This window comes from Sphaerodactylus townsendi, linkage group LG03 (assembly GCF_021028975.2).
Source record: "Sphaerodactylus townsendi isolate TG3544 linkage group LG03, MPM_Stown_v2.3, whole genome shotgun sequence".
NCBI classification, from domain to species: domain Eukaryota; kingdom Metazoa; phylum Chordata; class Lepidosauria; order Squamata; family Sphaerodactylidae; genus Sphaerodactylus; species Sphaerodactylus townsendi.
Genome location: NC_059427.1, coordinates 43,853,892 through 43,872,431, shown reverse-complemented (window position 1 = coordinate 43,872,431; position 18,540 = coordinate 43,853,892). Strand labels below are relative to the sequence as shown.

The following is an 18,540-nucleotide window of genomic DNA, read 5'->3' as shown; positions in this document are numbered from 1 at the left end:
AAGTCCTCATAATGCAGGGAGGTGGCAGCATTAGCAGCAATTCTGAAGTGGCCTGAATCAACCAAATAAAAAAAATGGTATGATTCAGGATTAACTTTTTAGTTTCGCTTAAATTGCTGCCTTTTTCAGGTGAAAAAAAAATCCAAATACAGATCAGGTATTTTTCAGAGGGTTTTTGCAGAATGCACATCCAAATAAATGCTATTCACTCCTTTTGGCAAAGCAACCTTGCTTCTATGCCACATATCTCGGTAGCATAGAGTTGTCAACAGAGTCTTATTTTTCCCCACTTAGGGCCACTCCCCACTCACCATAAGCCGTGGGGTCACCTCTTTAAAAGACACGAGGAGGATGGACGTTCCCCACATCACCAGCGCTGCGCTGCCTTAATTGCCGCTCTCCACCTCCCTTGTTGCCGCGGCAAATTGGCTCCTATCGAAAGAGCAGCATTTTCAAAACCCGCGGAGTGCGCGGGGGGGGGGGGTGGGAACCTCGGCTGTTCTGGCGGTGGCTGATTCGCTCTGAGCGCGGCTTCGGCCAATCAGGAAACAGGAACCGTCATTTTGTTTAGGGAGGGTATTCCCGTCAGAAAGTGCTTGGAAATTGAGGCGTGTGCACAACAAGACGTGCCAACATTGCTTCTTTTTTGCTCTTTTTTTGCTCGAGCTCCACTGTTTTGCAGCTTGGCAAAGTGCCGCTGAGCACAGGGTTGTCGGCGGTGTAAACCGAAACCGATATTTACTTTCATTTTTCTGCCTAAGCAATTTGCAACAGGTAGTGACGTCAGCATGTGCAGATGTCTTAAAACAATGCGTTCAGCTTATCCAAACGAACTTTTCGGGGCAGCCAATCAAAATGGAGCCCCCCCATTTAACTGCAACTCCCGCGTAAAATGATGCACCGCGTGCCAATGATCAGAGCGGCTTGATTGCCTCTTTGACTCTTGATGTGGAACCCCACACTATTTCCTGAATGGAAAATGAGTGGGGAACAAATGTCTCCGTTGTCAAAAGCCACGGAGGCTTTTCTACGAGGGGTCACTGTGGGGTTGCACTCAGACGAGGTAAGTGGGGAGTGGCATTCCTTTCCCCCACACCACTCTCAAAAGCCTTGGGACAGGTTCTAGAACAGGAAATGGAAGTACAACACTATCTTGCAATTTTACACAAATGGATTATGAGGTCAACAAGGAGGACCATGAAGAACAGAGTGGGATGGGGCAGCTGGCTTCATGACAATTTTTTGTTTGCCTCTGCCTAATGTGCACAATGGCCATGTAGTTTCTCAGTAATGCTACAGATTTGCAAATATTAAGCATGGAAAATAAAATATAAACTTGTTCAGAGTTAAGGATCAGAAACTCCTGAGAATGGGGAGGATACCTGTAAATGGGTCCTGGAGGATGAAATAAGTTAGAAATGGTTAGAAGTGGATCTTGATCAATATAGCCTATTTAGAACTTCAAAAAATTTGAGAGCCAGCACTTGTAACAAAAACAAATAAAATCAGTATATATACTGTTTTTCTTGTCCCAGCGACTGCTTAGAGTTACCAGCATGAGGTTGGCAACTGGCAAGAGGGGCCAGGATCAGAGGTGGGATCCAGCAGGTTCTCACCAGTTCCCAAGAGTGGGTTACTAATTATTTGTGTGTGCCGAGAGGGGGTTACTAATTGGGTCCGCTTTTCCGTTAGAAATTCCACTAGGTCCAAAAATCATAAAGTCCTGTTATTTCCTATGTGGCTGGTTAGTGAAGGTAGAAAACGGGATAATTCTCCCAGTTGGGCTGTTTTAATAACATGTTTTAGTAATATGGTAAAGTTCCTTGTTAAAGGAAAGTATCCTTTTGATTTCTAGAAACAAAATTAAGTATTTGAAAGTATTAAGTATTTGACAGGCAGTCAATTAGAGAAGTGGTTGTTTCTGTTGGCCGTAGACGATAGGACTTGCTATAATGAGTTTAAATTATGGACAGAAAGATACCAGCTGGAAATTAGGAACTTTTTTTACAGTAAGAGTTTTTTTACAGTAACAGAGAAATTATTAATGTCCGCCTCTGGAATGCCGATACGCCCCCATCCATACCCCATTGGCGCTACACCATTGTTTGAATCCCACCACCATGGGAACCTGTTACTAAAATGTTTGGATCCCACCACTGGCCAGGATCTCACCAGTGATGTAGTGATATCACCATGATGCACTGATGTCACTTCTGATTGAACCACAGGAAATTTCATGAACATGTTGAAATAACATTGTGTCACCCTTCCTCCTTTCAACACCAATTTCCCCTCCACCCATGGCCATTTGGGAAGCCAACGAGTGATGAGAATGACTTAGTCTTTTCGAACTGCTACTAAATTTCAGCTGCAATGCATGGCTCAGTCTTCAACAAGCCTGCTTCATTATTTAGGAGATTATTTCACTGTTGGAATAAATTCATATGAATGGAAGCTCTTCCGGGGAGCTCTTCTAAGTCTTGCAGATCTTGTACCTGCTGCTCAATTACTAGATTCTTTCACTCCAGTCGGAATAGCTAAAATGGGTTGATATTAATATAGTAAAATCAAGAGAGCTATTTAGACCTTTCCCTTCCCCTCTTGCTGTGTTGAACGCTTTTGTGAGATATAAACGGAAATAAATAATTAAATATCAGGAGCCTGAAGGAGGTGATCTTTCTTAGGGGAAGGGAGGAAGGTGTGTCCCTGTGAGTAAAGAAGTATTAAAACAAAGTAGTGCTGATTTAAAGAAAGTTAAGTTGCATCAGACAGTTTAATTAGTTTATGTGCCCTTGCAAACCTTTAGTGAATTGATTTCTTTTTAAAAAAATAAAAAGGAAGAGTGGGGAAAAGGCTCTATTTTCAGTAATATCCACCAGCAGCTAGAACACAGTACGGGAAGAATCCTTGTAAGCCTTAGTGATTTACAAAGTAGAGATTAACATTCTTTCTTCTAGTCTGCCACAGGGAAACAAATCAAAACAATGCCAGCACATTTTCCATTCTGGGAAATGGAAAAGATTTATTTTTAACATTTCACATAAAGAAATGCATTTTAATGGAGTTTCTAAAGAAAACCCTAACATATCCAACATTTGTTAAAAAGTGTAAAACCATCATTAAAAAAAAACCCAGCATAATACCAATGGAGATAAATCACCCATGTCTGGATTTAAAAAAAAAAAAAAACTTGGGGAGGGATGAAGAACTTTCAAAGATCTGAAATTTCACAGGATCACGCATCACTGAACTGAACTGTAGTTCAGTTCCCTCTTGAGCCCTGGGCTGAATCATCATTATTAGCAGATCTTGATTCAGAAACAACCTGAGCTGCTGCTAAATATCTGACAATAGTGAAGAAGAAGAAGAAGAAGAAGACTTTATTTACAGTCAATGACCAGATGTTGACAATAGTGATCGTCCTAAAATGTTGCTGTAATGAATACTATTTTGCTGATTTATAAGAAATTGCACAGGCCCATTGTTATGTATTATTTTTAATGTGTTGCAGATTTTCTGAGATATGTGTAATGATTTGGTTTTTGGTTTTCATTGTTTTATTATGTTGCGTTGGTTTGCTTGCTTGATTTGTTGTGACACATGGGTTTGATGCTTCAGACCCACCTTCGGTCATAAAAACTTAATCATAAAAGGAAAGGTTTGGTCATCTGATGCAGACCATGTTTCTCCAGCACTAAGAGTTTGATGGAGATAGGCTGAATGAAATTTCTGGATTAAAGGTTGAAGAAATCCTCATTGAGGAGGAGTTCAAAGATGCCCCTTCCCCCCACCCCTTAAAAGTATCTGTGAAGATCAGATGAAGCGGGGAAATTTTTTAATCACCTGAAGAAATTGAACACCACAGGTAACTACATATGCTCCAATTTCAGAAATAATCTTAGACATTCTCCTAGGCCATTCCGCTTGGGCCAAGATAAGTGACCTTGCAAGAGGTGATGGCGTAAAACGCCGCCCCAGGCGCCCGATTCCACCCTGAGCAAGCGCTGCTGAAACGCAGCAGCGCCGACCTGGCTGCCCTTCCCCTCCCTCAGGGCGGCGTCAGGCTGTCAGGCGAACAGGGCGGCGTCAGGCTGTCAGGCGAACAGCACTGCCGGGAACACGCTGTTTCCCCTTCCCTCTCCCACTTACCTCTCGCTGTCGTCGTCCTGCTGGCCTCCTAAGTCCCTCCCTCGCTGTCCTCCGACCCCTGGAGGTCGGAGGGCAGCATGGGCGGGGCTTAGGAGGCCAGCAGGACAACAACAGCGACGAGGTAAGTGGGAGAGAGAAGGGGGAAGAGGCGGCTCCGTGTGGAGCCGCCTCTCCTGCGGCGGCCTCTGCTGGGGCCGCTCACACGCTTGCGTGCGAACGGCCTCCACCCCCACACCGGCAGAATTCTTGCTGGCGTGGGGGCGCATGAAGGCCCATGCGGAAATGGCCCAACATTCCTACATCAGAACTCAGAAGAAATAGAACTAGGGACACAAAGGATCAACAGAACAACAAAAGACCAGAATGAGGAGCATCCCTTCATCCCTATGTGTCTGCAACCAGGCATTCATTACCATTCATACTGAAATATTTGATTTAAAAATCATACTTTTCATGATTCATTCAGGTCTACAGAGCACAGCAACACATAAGGTTACTCATTATACTTCTCCATGACTTGAAGAGTACAAGCTGGAAGAGGAGGTTAAAAGGGGGGGGGGGGAACTTCAGCAAGTTAAAAAGAGGGAAGAAACTATATTAACTTGATAACACCATCTCACTGCACTAAAATTGCATTTCTTGGCCTCCCAAGAGCTGCATATTAAACTGTAGTAATTCCTTTCAGCTAGTGGCTTCTTGGGATTACTGGAATTCTCTCTAAAGCCTTATTTTTAACTTTATAATGTTAAGCACCAGGTTGCTTCAACAATGTCACCCTAACTATGAAGCTGGCATATGACATTTGGGAATCACCACGAGATTACCAGCCTTCTTCATATCAAAAGACTGCCTCACTGTAGAACAGTACCTAAGCAAATATTTGATTGTGCACTCATGATGCCTGAGATGTAAATCTTGCCTCATTATGCTTGGAATTGGAATAATTTAGTAGGTGCCTTTTCCTTTCCTTCAAGGAGCTCAGGGTAGGGTATCTTATTCTCACCTCTTCCATTTTATTCTCACCACAAATGTGTTAGATAGGCTAGGCTCAGAAGAAGAAGAAGAAGAGTTTGGATTTATATCCCCCCTTTCTCTCCTGTAGGAGACTCAAAGGGGCTTACAATCTCCTTGCCCTTCCCCCCTCATAACAAATACCCTGTGAGGTAGGTGGGGCTGAGAGAGCTCTGAGAAGCCGTGACTAGCCCTAGCTGTGACTAGCCCACAGCTGGCGTGTGTGGGAGTGTACAGGTTAATCTGAATTCCCCAGATAAGCCTCTACAGCTCAGGCGGCAGAGCTGGGAATCAAACCCGGTTCCTCCAGATTAGATACACGCGCTCTTAACCTCCTACGCCATGACTGCCCCAAGGTCACTGAGTCAACGTCCACAGCAGAGTGAGGATGTGAACCTGGGTCTCCCACATCCCAGTCTGATATGCTAACTCTTATACTACACTGCCTTTCATTATTAGTTCATGGTACTTAAAGCAGTATGATCTCTCCTATGATTTAGAATCACCTTCCATTTGTCTTCACTTTACATGGGCACAGACAAACATACAAAGCATATGGTTTTGTAAATAATAGTGCTGCAATAAAAAGCAGCCAGTACTACAAGTGGGGCTGGGCATCCAGATAAAGCCGAATGGAAAATAAACCTGAAAAAAGCAATTTTGGCTTTTTCAGGTTTATTTTTGGCCAAAAAAACAGCAGTAATCTAAGGGAGCCAAAATTCAAATCCTGGAATATGCTGAAATTTTTCCAGCAGCTTCTGGGCTGCTTTGGCCCTGCTCCCCATCACTTACCAGCTCTGTGCTGTCTCTGACGTCAATAGGGGCTTGGAGGCAGCAGGCAACAGAGAGCTGAATACTATACTTGGCCCAGCTACATCCAGCATTCAGCTCTTCCCTGCTGCCCTTGAAGACCACTTGGACTTCGGAGGCAGCGGAGGAGAAAATGAATACTGGGCTTGACTGAGCCAAGTCCAGCATTCATCTCTATGGCATGAAATTTTTTGGGATCAGGTTTTAAAAAAAACAATGGGGGGCTGAAAAAATCCAGAAAAAGCTTCATACTGATTGATATTAGGGTTCAGCTTTTTTGAAAATTCCCAGGTCTATTAAACCTAAATCTGAAAAATACTAAAAAAAAAAATGATGCATGCCCCTTACTAAAGTGGGGGAAAAAAATCAACAGTCAAAAGAGTAATCCAAATAGTTCTCAGCTGGTAAAGGTCTCAAAATACTGAAATTGCTGTATCCTCAAATATTTCCAGGTATTTCTCTGATGTATATGTAACAGAAGCGTTAATTTTTGTGAAAAAGTCTGAACTAGTTACTAGGAGTCTGGATTCAGATACACTAAACGGAAAAAACAAAAACAAAAAAAGGCACCATTTCAATGGAGCTGAAGAGGCAAACCAGAAAATGCCCCAGGTTTGGTGAAGATTGGGTCAGAAGTGTCCAATGTTATTAGACCCCAAAGAGGGTGCCTCATCTATTATTCAGTGTTTCAAATTGAGAAAAGGGGGGGCACATAAAATTGGACTCCATGACACAATCTTCACCAAACTTGTGGGTTAATGTAAGCAGAGTTACCAGCTGCTACCTTGCCAGTGTCATGCCTCTACCTCATAACAAAACACACACCCCGAGCCCTACAACGATATCCTAATAGTTTCCTTATGTCAGAAAAATGTTCTCTGTGATTTTCACCTCTGTGATTATCACCATAGCTCACCGTGGGGAAACTTTGGGCTCTGCTGCATAGCTGCTGGTGATTCTCCCTACAAGAACTCCCAAATTTGGTGAAGACTGTTTCAGGGCGTCCATTTTTTATGTGGCCCCATTTTTTTCTCCATTGGAAAACATGAAAGATGGATGAGGGCACCCTCTTGGGGGATCCATTAAATTGGACCTCTTGACCCAGAATTTACCAAACTTGGGGGTTCTGTTAAGATGAGTCAACTGAAGCTACTCTGAAAATTTTGTGGTACTACCTTAAAAACTGTCCCCCAAGCTCCACAAATATTCTTCATAGAGTTTAATAGACTTAAAATTTTCTGATATTTCCACATATCAGTATGGGAATTTGACTTTTTTTCAGATTTCTCCCCTCCCTTCAAAAATGGACCTATTAAACGTAATTTTTTTTAAAAAAAACCTGGAAAAATTTGGTGCACAGAACTTCTAGCCACTCAGCATGCAGAAAGCTCTAGTCTTAATCTGTTTGCAGCCATTTTAGATGGTGCTGGCTGAGAGGAATCTTGTCACAATCTGCCCTTCCAGCATGCCAGAAGAATCCATACAAACTATAGAAGCACAGATCAGAGAATGTGTCAGGTAAACTGGTCATAAATTTCAGTCAAAACATAAATATTGAAAACATTTAACAATCATTTTGAAGGATGATGCACTATTCTGTACAGACATGGTGATGTATGCTTTCTGAAGCAGTTTCACATACTGCATATTTCCATAGTCAGGTGGGAGAAAGGCACGAAGATAAAGGGGCGGCTGTGACTCACTGCAGCCGCCATTGCCAACAGGGGAAGGGCAGTGCTCCTGCTCCTTCCCCTCTTCACTTCTGGGGAGGAGTGGGCGGCGTGTTCCGGGGTACGTCCTGGACCTGTGCGTGCCTGCGCAGTCCATTGGTTATGAGCCGACATCATAATCCCTCCCTCTGGTGGCAATGGCCAACAATGTTAATCTTTTAAGACATTACACTGAACAGCTGCTCTAGCACTTTGCTCCTGAACTCCACATCTTTGAACAACTCTTGTTTTTAATCCGTCCCCCCCCATTTTGACACAATTGTAAACTTTAATTTCAGTAATTATCCTGTATCAGTATGAAGGCTTTGTTTCCCTTTAACTGTGGAAAAAATTAGAGGAAGAGTGTGTGAGAAAGATGAGATGCATGCTATGTTTACTTAAGGAAGAGAGGGAACAATGAGATTACCATATTAAAATGCCTCAGTAATGAATGTTTGGGATAGTGTTGAGTAATGGGCAAGAAGAATATTCCCTAAAATGAGACAACAATAATCAGCCTCAATTAGCTAAAATCTAAACAAAATCTGGAAGCTTATATTTGCTGCCTGTGGGATTGGTAAACAAACAGCAGAAGGCAAGAAGAAATAAAATATAAAAATGTACTTCTTCAGTGTGTGAGTTAATCACATATTTCTTCCATTGGGCAAGAGGCAATATGACCCTAAGAAGGAAAAAGGCAAAGAAGTCTTGTATTCTATGATACTAACTGATGGAGACTAACCAGAAGATTTAGTAACCGGTGCCTTTCTGCTATCATTCTCTTCCTGCTCTAACTTCTTGTCTTCATTTTTCCCATATAACTAGAAATCCTTAGAAAAACAAATCATACAGAAGCAGGGACAACAATGATAGGAATGAGAGCAAGAACAGTAAAAAAAGATTATCTTTGGTTCAGATGTCAGTACTTTTGGCTGATAAAGACATGAGGAAAGTGTGCAGTAAACGCCAACTCAAAGAATTTCAAGCCAGCAGAAGTGTATCTTATCTTTTAAACCTAGCTGTGAAACTACTGTCCTTTGGAGGATTGCTAAAGCATTTGTCAGAACCAATGGATAACCAGTGAAAATTTCCCTCTTTTTAAGGATCGTTGTATAACTAGATGAATAGCAAGAAACACAGGTGGATTCCGCACAGCACAGATATAACATCTTTAGGACATTATAAAAAGTGTCTTGCAGAAGAACTTCATACAGCTCTCTTCCCCAAAACAACTTCAGCCCATTTTATTTCTCTCAACCTGGGTTTTTTAAAAATTGCTTAACTAGCAATCTTTTCCCTTCAACCCAGGTTGAAGACAATTCCTGCCTGTTCTGGGAACCCAAGCAGCTAAAAAATGCTTTATTTCTCCCACCCAAACCTCTTACTTTTGTTTCTACTGTTCATGCCCGCCATTTTTTGTGATGCAGCAGATTTTCTGTGAAGATTCACCATGGAGGTTTCCTCTGTTTGCAGCTCTTCCGTTTGCTATTTCACCATAAAAAGTAGATGAATAGTTTGTTTTGCGTAGCTATCCCATACACGTGTCATCCCCCCCCCTTTTTGGTTTTGTTCTGAGAAGGATGTCTATGAAGCTATGATGACCAATTAGAGAAGCTGCAATATATGCATATTTATGTCACTGTAGCTTCACAGTGACATAAATCACAAAACAAAAAAACAGGAAAAACGACACATGCGCAGGGTCGCTAGGCAACACAAACTTCATCTACTTCTTCAGCACACAAAATGATGCATGCCACTTTGAAACTGACAAGAGCTCTGTGCAGCAGGTGGGGGGAAAAGATCTGTTTTGGCTGTTAATGCTTGTGTTCTCCCATGCTGTGGGAACACAAAATGCCCAAACAGATCTTTTTAAAATGTCCTAAAGATGTTATATTTATGCTGTGTGGAATCCACCTCAGTCACTGTCTGTTTTGTTTTTGAAGCTGACTTGAAATAAAGAAGGCTTGAATTGTAATGAGAGGCAAACAACTAGCTAAAGAACTGGCAGCTGTGATATCAAACAAAATAAAATAATAATGAAAGATGCTGAGATTTATTGGATTGATCATTATGAATGGCCCAAAATTACAAAATATTGATGTTTCTTGACCATTTGCCTTGGAGCGGTGCAGGGTAGGGTCTGACCCTTTAACTTCCATTTCATTTAATGTTTAAAGGACACATGCTGTCCTTCAAAATACTAATAGTAGCGGAGTGGGTGGTGGTGGGGCTTCAAATAATGAAATTGAGTTGAGGTTGAATAGTTGAGCCAGCCTCTCTTTCTCTGCATAGCCAATTTAAGCTCCTTAGGTGTACAATTTGTATTTTATGGATGGAACAGAATGTATGCTCTCATGTGCTTTAAATGGGGCACGCAGCATTTTGCAACATAGTGGAAACAGAGAGAGAGAGAGAAGGAAATGAGTTTATGGTGGTAGTTGGTTGGAACTATTCTCTTAAAACTATTGACTTCAACTGATTTAGCAGAGTGTAGCTCTGTAGGATGGCAGCATAAGCAACCATATTAATCAGTATGTGTGTGTATAAATAAACATTTATTAGCTAATGGCCATATACACATACATAATCATAAATATAAACCATCAGTAGCACAAAGAAACATTCAGCCTTAATAGTGTAAGCTACTAAATACATAAACACTTGTTAAAATCTAAAACTGGTTGTGACTATGCTTTTAAGATAGTTGGTTCAGATTACTATTTGTAATTTTAACAACATATGACTCATAAAAAAATTAATCCTGAAGAACTGTAGAACTGTAGTTCTACAATTGTAGAATTGTAGTTACATAAACATGATGTAAAATCTGGATTTCTGTACCGAAAAGGGTTTATAAAAGCCAACCTTATCACACTTAGCCACTATAACAAGAAATACAATTATCAGTACAATTATCAATGACTAAAATTAATGACATTTGATCCTTTAAAACATTTAAACAAGAAAATTTTAAGATTACCGGTACCTGATATAGAATCCTATTATGCATACTAAAAATGGAAACATATATACTAGTCATATTACATTTTAGCTTTTAAAATAGGAACTTCAGTTAGATTTTTTTTCTAATTTTTGCTGCTAGAAACATAAAGGGGGCTACTTTGGTTGTAACCCCAGCAAATACATCAGCCATAAGGAAGCTAACTTTATCCTCCTCATGACCTTTCAGGCCCATCAAGGTGTCATTAAGATATTTGGCATGAATACATGTATAGAAGGGACAGTGTAAGATGTAGTGTATTAAGTCCTCTGTTTGGTTTAAGCTACATCTACATACTTGAGGCTCTTTTGGACTTTTAATACATCTCCCCAGTAAATATTCTGACTTAAATGTTTGAAATCTCAGGCTTGCAAATGATTTTCTTATATTTGCATTTGTAAGATTTGTAAGATATCAAGAAAAACAATGGTTCTTTTTAACCTTACAAAACCATGCAGAGCATTTCTGGGTGGCAATGGGTTTTTAAAAAATCTTGTAAGGCATCAATGTTGAAAAGCCACTCACGAATGTTACTATTATCCCATAAACTAATGTTTTTCAAGGCAGGAATTTCATATAATTTTAGGATGGGAGAAATTTGTTCCTCCCATTTATTTATGCTCACCTTATATCTATAACTTAAGATCACTAAATGATCATTATTTCGAGCTGACAGCCTTTTATCATACAAGAGTATTCTTAGATGTATTCTTGTCATAATAGATGGTAAGCCTACTTCCACACGAAGTAGAGGAGTAAGGGTAGAAGGTAGAAGGCCTAGAATCTTCCTCAGAAAAACATTTTGAATCATTTCTAATTTTCCTACTAAACCAATCTTCCATCCCCAAATTTCTGCACCATTCTTTAGTTGAGAGAGGACTTTACTTTGGAACACTTTGAGGATTGGAGAAAGCAATTGGCCTCCTTTGCCACAAAAGTATTTTAATTATACGTTTGTGATTCGTCTTGTGCTGGATATTTTTTTTTTTTTATTTGGGTTCTCCATGATAAAGATTTCTGGAATATTACACCTAAATATTTGTATAAGGAGGTTATGCTAATCAGTATAAATATATTCTCATTGCAAATCTTGTGGTATGTGGGAAAATGATGTTAGTGTGATAAAGTTCAGATAATGGTTTTTAGCCCCACCGTCTCTAAATAATCTTCAATAACAGCCATCTGGACAAAATGCAGCTCTGTTTTATTGATTCTGTAAGTTAAATATGGGTACTGTTTATTGCTTATCAATACAAAGTAGCTCTGATTAAACACCCCTTAAACCTTTTTGTGAAGTGATTATTAAGAGATTAATCCAAAGTATTATCCACTCCTTGGATCTTGTGAATTGTATGTGACATCACCTTTTACTGTAAGCAAATCAAAGAAAACCAGATTATGGTAAGACTGATATACATGAACAGATGTTAATTCATGTGATTGGAAGTAAATGCTTTTGGGGGGGGGGGTGTGGATTCACTTGTAATTTCTGTGAACAGAAATCTCTTCCAGCCAACAAGCTCACCTCCCCCTTCAACTGAAACCCCAAATGCTCTTCTACAGAGGGCCTGCATGCATTTAAAATTATACACTACCTGAATCATATAAAATAGAAGGTACATAACTTGCTAAAAAACTTATGTGTATAAATAGACATTGGCACCAGGTCAAATTTTGTTGCCTGAACAACACAAACAAAAATAGGAATGGGAATATTTTTTACAGGCCCGTCTTTGCAAAAGTTGATGCCTCAGCTTCTCCCACCCTGCTGCTTTTTTTTTTCTCATTGGCCATTATTCTGCTGTGGGAAACAAAAAGTCATTTTCATTTTAGTAATGTTGAAGAAAAAAATGGGAAACTAGCATGAAGAAGAAGCAGGGCAGGAGAAAGATAAGAGGAGCAGATGACCTGTATCCATCCTTTTCAACATTTTGGAATTCTGGGCCTCTTAAAGAGTCAAAATGCTTCTCTGTACTGTTGTGTAGAAACTCTACTTTACCCAGCACATTTTTTCTAGTATTGGTACTGCAGCCTGCATCTTCTCTACAACCAATGGGGCCGGTCCACAAGGCAGGGCTTTAAATAAGCCCTAGCCCAGCCCCCATACCAACGGCGTGCTCTCGTGCCTCGCCACGCCAACCTTCTCTGGGCAAGATGACTTCCTGGCGGCCGACTGCGCATGTGCCAGAAAGGGCGCACATGTGCATGAAGGGCCGCAACATCGACTATTCGACCCAGTGCCAAACAGACAGTTTCTCTGCCGGGCCTCCCCTCCTGCAATGGCGGCCACGTGTGAGGCACGGCCAAGCTTTTGCATAAACTGAATTAATACTTATTCACTATTTTGGTGGAGGACTGTTTCATTAATAGAATTCACATTCTTACAAACCTGCTATCTGACCTGCCTTCCCATTCTTATAGCCACAACCTCAGTTTGGTAGACATCAACAAAAATATACCAACCCACAAACATTATGCAAGCACATCTATTTTAGTGTACGCATGTTCATGCTATAAATAGTGATCTGATAGGACATCCATCAAAATGAACCCATTACCTCTTCCAGGAGACTGAGGCTTTTTCTGTGTGGGCCAAAATAAATGATTTCAACCTGGTAAAACACTGTTTTGGGGGGGAGCCTTCACCCAGGCACCGCTGCCAAATTGATGCAGCGGAGGTCTCTCCCCCCCGAAACAGCGTTTTTGAGCCTCACTTAAGGAGTGAGGTTTTTGGAAAACACCAGCTTTCAATTGGCACTGGGTGGAAGTTGGCATTTTTTCCACGGCTTTCCCAAATGGCTCTTATCTTTTGCCGGCTTTTGTCACTTTGTGGAGGCCAAGGGACATGCCTCCAGGCCTCTGACCCCAGAGCCATTGCTCTGGCCATGGGGGAGTGTCCCCTGGCCTTCACAATGCAACAGAAGGCGGCAGAATGTAAGAGCTGTTTGGGAGCAGCGCAGCCAGCGGGACTGTCCATGCGAACGGTCCTGGGGTGTGTATCGGCATAAACTATGCTGATGCACCCCTGCTCAGCTGGCCGTGCAGAAATGACCTGACAGTATAATCCTATGTATAGTTTCTCTAACATGAGTCAACTGACTTTAGTGAACTTAGACTGGTGAAATTCTGCCTGGACTGCCTGGAGATTATGTCTTGCCACTATCTTACTGGTACTGTTCATTAAATTGAGAATGCTAGTACAATTTATTAAAAGCTTTGCTAAGAACTTGATTACTTTTGAAAAGTGGTGCACAAACTCATATGACACAGATGAGACATCATGTCTCCTCACTATTCTATTTTTTCCTTTTAAAGTGTGAGTAAAGGTCTGGAATGTCACAGGTTCAATGATGAGATGTTATCCTCACATTATCAGTCAAAGACACTGTCAGGAAAAAAGGTGCTGAAGAGAAATTCTAGTTTTCACAAATTTTGTTGGGAATTCGGTTTATTCTTTTGTCCTACTTTGGCAATTTCTCTTGACAGACGAGGGGCCTCTTGAGATCATTTTACCTTCAGCTAGCAGAAGTTCCATCAGTCTGCACCCACTTTTATAATGATCTTATAACCCAAAATCTAACCATGGGGTGGTTACAAGTAAGAGCTGTGAGTCTTATCCGTGATTCATATACCATCCTCTGCCATGAACTTTCTGGGTGTCTGAGCTTCTTGATAAGGATCATGGAACTTTAAGGTAAGCTTGTTGTAAGGATTTATGAGAGAAAGGGTATGACTGAGAAGTGTTTAAAACATTCTAAGAGCAAAACATAAATGCCAAATTTTATTACTGAATGCAAGCCTCACTTGGTAACTAATAACCAACACTGGTATAGCAAAGCAGCTACACATTTTTGAAGCAATCTCATTAAGCGTACACTTTCACTCTTAGCTCTAATAAGGTAAATAGCCAAGAAAGCCTTTAGAGAGATGCTAAGCTACAGCTGCATCCAGACACTTTGGGACAAAATAAAAGCCAGCCATTTCAACAGCAAATTGCTCCTGATTCCTGATGTGTATCTTGTCCTTTCGGTATACCCAAATGCACTAGCAGCCCTTTGGGAACACTTGTTCTGTACTAGAAGATAAAGATGATGGTGAAGTATTTCTTTCCATTACAGCTTGATATATCATCTAATGATAAGAATGGAAACATGGCAGTCTAATTTATACATCTTTAGAACTTCCATGATAACGGTGAGAAAAAGAAGTGATAACCATTTTAACTGAATAAACAGGCCCACATAAATGTGACTGACATTCTTTAATTAACACAATAGGATTTTGATCCTATCACAGTGTTTCAAATAAGAATCCACAGTTGGGTTAGAATAAGACATTCCTGCTATGCTGATGCCAAGTCATCTACATCCAAGCAGTTTTGAAAAAAACAGTATTCCCTACATAACAGAAGCAGGACAAGTATGGTATCCAAAACCTCTGTGCAGAACCACATTCCAGAGCCTCCATGGAGTAGAGCTCAAAGACTTCCTCAAACCAAATAATCACCTTATAAATATCTGCTTTGCACAGGGTTGACTATATTCTGGTTCCACTGTCTATACTTCTCAACACATGTGACAGGAAGTGACTTGGAACTGTGCCCACAGCTCACTAAAGCACAACTTACTAGGTATTCGTGTAAAATTTGCTTGTATGCTTACTTTTCATGGTTCTTCCATATTCAAAAGACAGGCAAGAGTGGAAAGAAAACTAAAATTAGTGAATGGTGATCCCCTTTATCTTTGTAGTCAGCCAGGTTATTTGTGAGTACCTATGGCTGGCTATTATGTGAAAGACGATGCTGGATCACTGCTCCATCTGATCCATACACAGGTCACATCTGTGTGCATAAGCCTTGGTACTTTTAGAAATATTGCTGGCTGAGGGAAGAGGCTAGCAGTGCTGGCTTCTCTTCTCATAATTGCTGGTTAAAAGGCTTGTATCACTATATCCTTAGCAACTCTGTCAAAACCTCAAGACAAATTCATGATAATAGCAAAGTGCCTCACAGAATTGCTGAGAAGGTGTACACTGAGGGCAGCAAAACACCTGGAACAGTTCAAATGGCAAGTGAACAAACAACAATAGCAACAGTTTGAAAAGGCTCTGAGGACAGAGTATATGAGGGGAAAAGCAATAAATGGATGGTTTCCCACAAACAAAATTGCAGCCTTTTGATCTTATTGAGATGAAAACACACACACACGCCCATACACAAGTTTGGGGGAAAATTACCTAGGCTGAAGGAGAAAAAGCAAGTAAGACTAGAGTTCTTTCTGTCTCTGAGAAGAATAATTTGTACAATAGGAACATCAACTTAGTAAAAAGGAATGCTAATATTTGATCTTTCTTTGAGGGGGTTAAGGCATGGGATCTCATTTTAATGTGTGAAACATTTCTCAGAGCCTTCAGAGACCTAGCCTAATAGACAAGAAAAGCCATGTACCCAGAGGACACCCTCCCTTTACACAAAGTCTTCTTCAGAAAGATTGTCCCCCAAATGAAACAGAAATATGAATTTCATATTCATAAGCAGCCATTATGATTCTAAAAGGGTTCCAACTGGGTGTTTAAGCATGGCTATAGATTCAAAAGAAAGAGGAGTGAATGACACAATTTGACGACAGAGTTTAAGATGAATGCCTCCAAATGCTACTTGTGATAAAGGCTGCTTCCGCACGGCCATGCCAACCCAACCTTTCGGACCGTTTGCACCTAACGGTCCCGTATGACGGTGAAGGGAAGACAAGCGCCATGCGTGCGCGTAAGCCGTCAAATCGACTTACCTTCCCTGCGACCTTCCGGTACGTCAACAAGGCCAGGGGACACGCCCCCCTGCCCTGCGCGACCGATCCGGAGTCGCAAGGCAGGGGGGCGTGTCCCCAGGCCTCAGCGACGCGCCGGAAGGTCGCAGGGAAGGTAAGTCGATCAGGAAGGGGGGGATGCCGCCATTTTCCAAAAACCTTGCTCAGGGAGCAAGGTGGGAAAATGGTGGCTTCATGCCGCTGGGGGGGAGCGAGGGCGGCGCGGCTGTGAAGCAGCTGCACCCCCCATGCGAACAGCTCCCTAGGGACGGTGTTTTTGCCGTCCCTAGGGCAATGTAAACGGCCCGTGCGGAAAGAGCCAAAGTGTCAAAGCTTGGTTCCTCACATTCTAGTGATCTAGCAGAGTGGTGGTGATGTCCCTCAACATTCCATAAAAGTACATCTCCCCTACTCTATGCATCCCTGGGCTTCATAACAAGCATACTACATCCATCAGCCCTTCCACCCCCAGGGGAGAAAGTTGTCACCCACACTTAGATACTGCAAGGAACCACTGAGAATATTCAACATAGCAAAGGAGGCAGATGAACACCATTTGGAATTCTCCATTTTTGACTGGGGAAACATGAGGATTTATGCTAGCCAGTGAGACATGTATCCTAGAACCTAGGAGAAGACAGGAGAAATAAAGAAACAAGATTGTTTTGCTGGAAAATTCTTTCTAAGGTGGAATTCATCCACAAATAAATGCTTCTAAAATTCTCCTTATCTGTAATTTGGAAGTCCTGAATTTCTGGGTCTTTTTGCATTACAAATACCAAGCCTCTCTTACCATGTATTTTGGTACTCAGGCAGTGGTGGGATTAAAATAATTTAACAACCGGTTCTGGTGGTGGGATTCAAATAATTTAACAACTGGTTGTTTACAAGCACCATTTTAACAATTGGTTCTGCCAAAGTGGTGCGAACCTGCTGAATCCCACCACTGTACTCAGGCAAGAACAGAAGCATAGCAATATTGCATGGTCAAAGTAAGAGCAAGGCTGGGTTTGCTAATTTACGGACAGCCAAGAGGCTACTCATGAGACAACCCACAATGAAAAGTTAGACAAGCTAACTGCTCCTCTAACTATAGTTAGTTAGATATGTTAAACCAGAATTTGAAACCATGGTTTCATTTGACACTTGTGCCCTGGTGCTGTAGTGATACAAGCAAGGTTTCCTTCTATGAGAATCTCTGGGCAGAAAACAAAAGAAGTGGAAACCAGCATCCATCAAGGCAAACCAAGATGAGAGAGATGCTCTGTAAATCAAATCCTAGCTTCACAGACCAACCATAGTGAAAACAAACCATAGTTTCAAGCTACATCTGAACCAAGCCAGAGAGATGCTGGTGAGTGTGCCTGGCTCTTGCTGCCAGCGTGATACAAGTCTCTGACAAATAAAGGTGACTTAGTGCTGTGAGCTTCTAAAGTCCTTTAAAAATGCTGACAAATTTCCAGCTGTGGAAATAACAGGTTTTCAAAACAGCAGTATACACAGTTAGGAAGATGATTCCACTCAAATTAGGTTGCACTGAGCTTATGTCTCTGAAGCATTGAATATATGAAATATGTTTACACTGTCAGGTTCATGGCCTACATCAGTAGAAAGCATCAACAACAAGGAAAGGAAATTAAATGACACCCAGAAAGACTACAGAAGGAAAAGCCTTACCTTCTATTGTTGCTCTCTTTGGCAGGATGGTAATGGCTCCTTCAGCGACATCTTCGTGTTGAAGGACAGGGTTCATTTTGGAGCCCCAAGTGTCTGATGCCACCCACAGAAAATGGCCAACTTGATCAGCCCTTTTTGCTGCTGCAAGGATTTGCCTGCAGACAAAAACATTTGAGTCACACAAATATAAAGGGGGTGGGACTTATTCACTTGGGGACAATAGCTAGTGGAGAAAGGTCACTTAATAAGCTGGAACAATATATTCTTATAAGTTCAGAGATGCAACTCCACCCCCCACCCACCCCTACCCACACATGCACGCACTTCCTCAGGATGTTTTCAAACTGGTCTTTCATTGTCCCTTGGCTTTGTGAAT

At 41.4% G+C, this 18,540-nt stretch overlaps 1 protein-coding gene across 2 annotated transcripts in view; it reads right to left on the bottom strand.

Annotated features, from left to right (window-relative positions):
• The window catches only part of GRM7 (glutamate metabotropic receptor 7), a 651,468-nt gene that overhangs the window by 267,429 nt on the left and 365,499 nt on the right, over positions 1-18,540 (bottom strand). For both annotated transcript variants that reach the window (XM_048487962.1, XM_048487963.1), the window contains exon 4: positions 18,165-18,319. In XM_048487962.1, the coding sequence (XP_048343919.1) occupies positions 18,165-18,319 (155 nt within the window). The remainder of the gene's footprint in view (positions 1-18,164; positions 18,320-18,540) is intronic.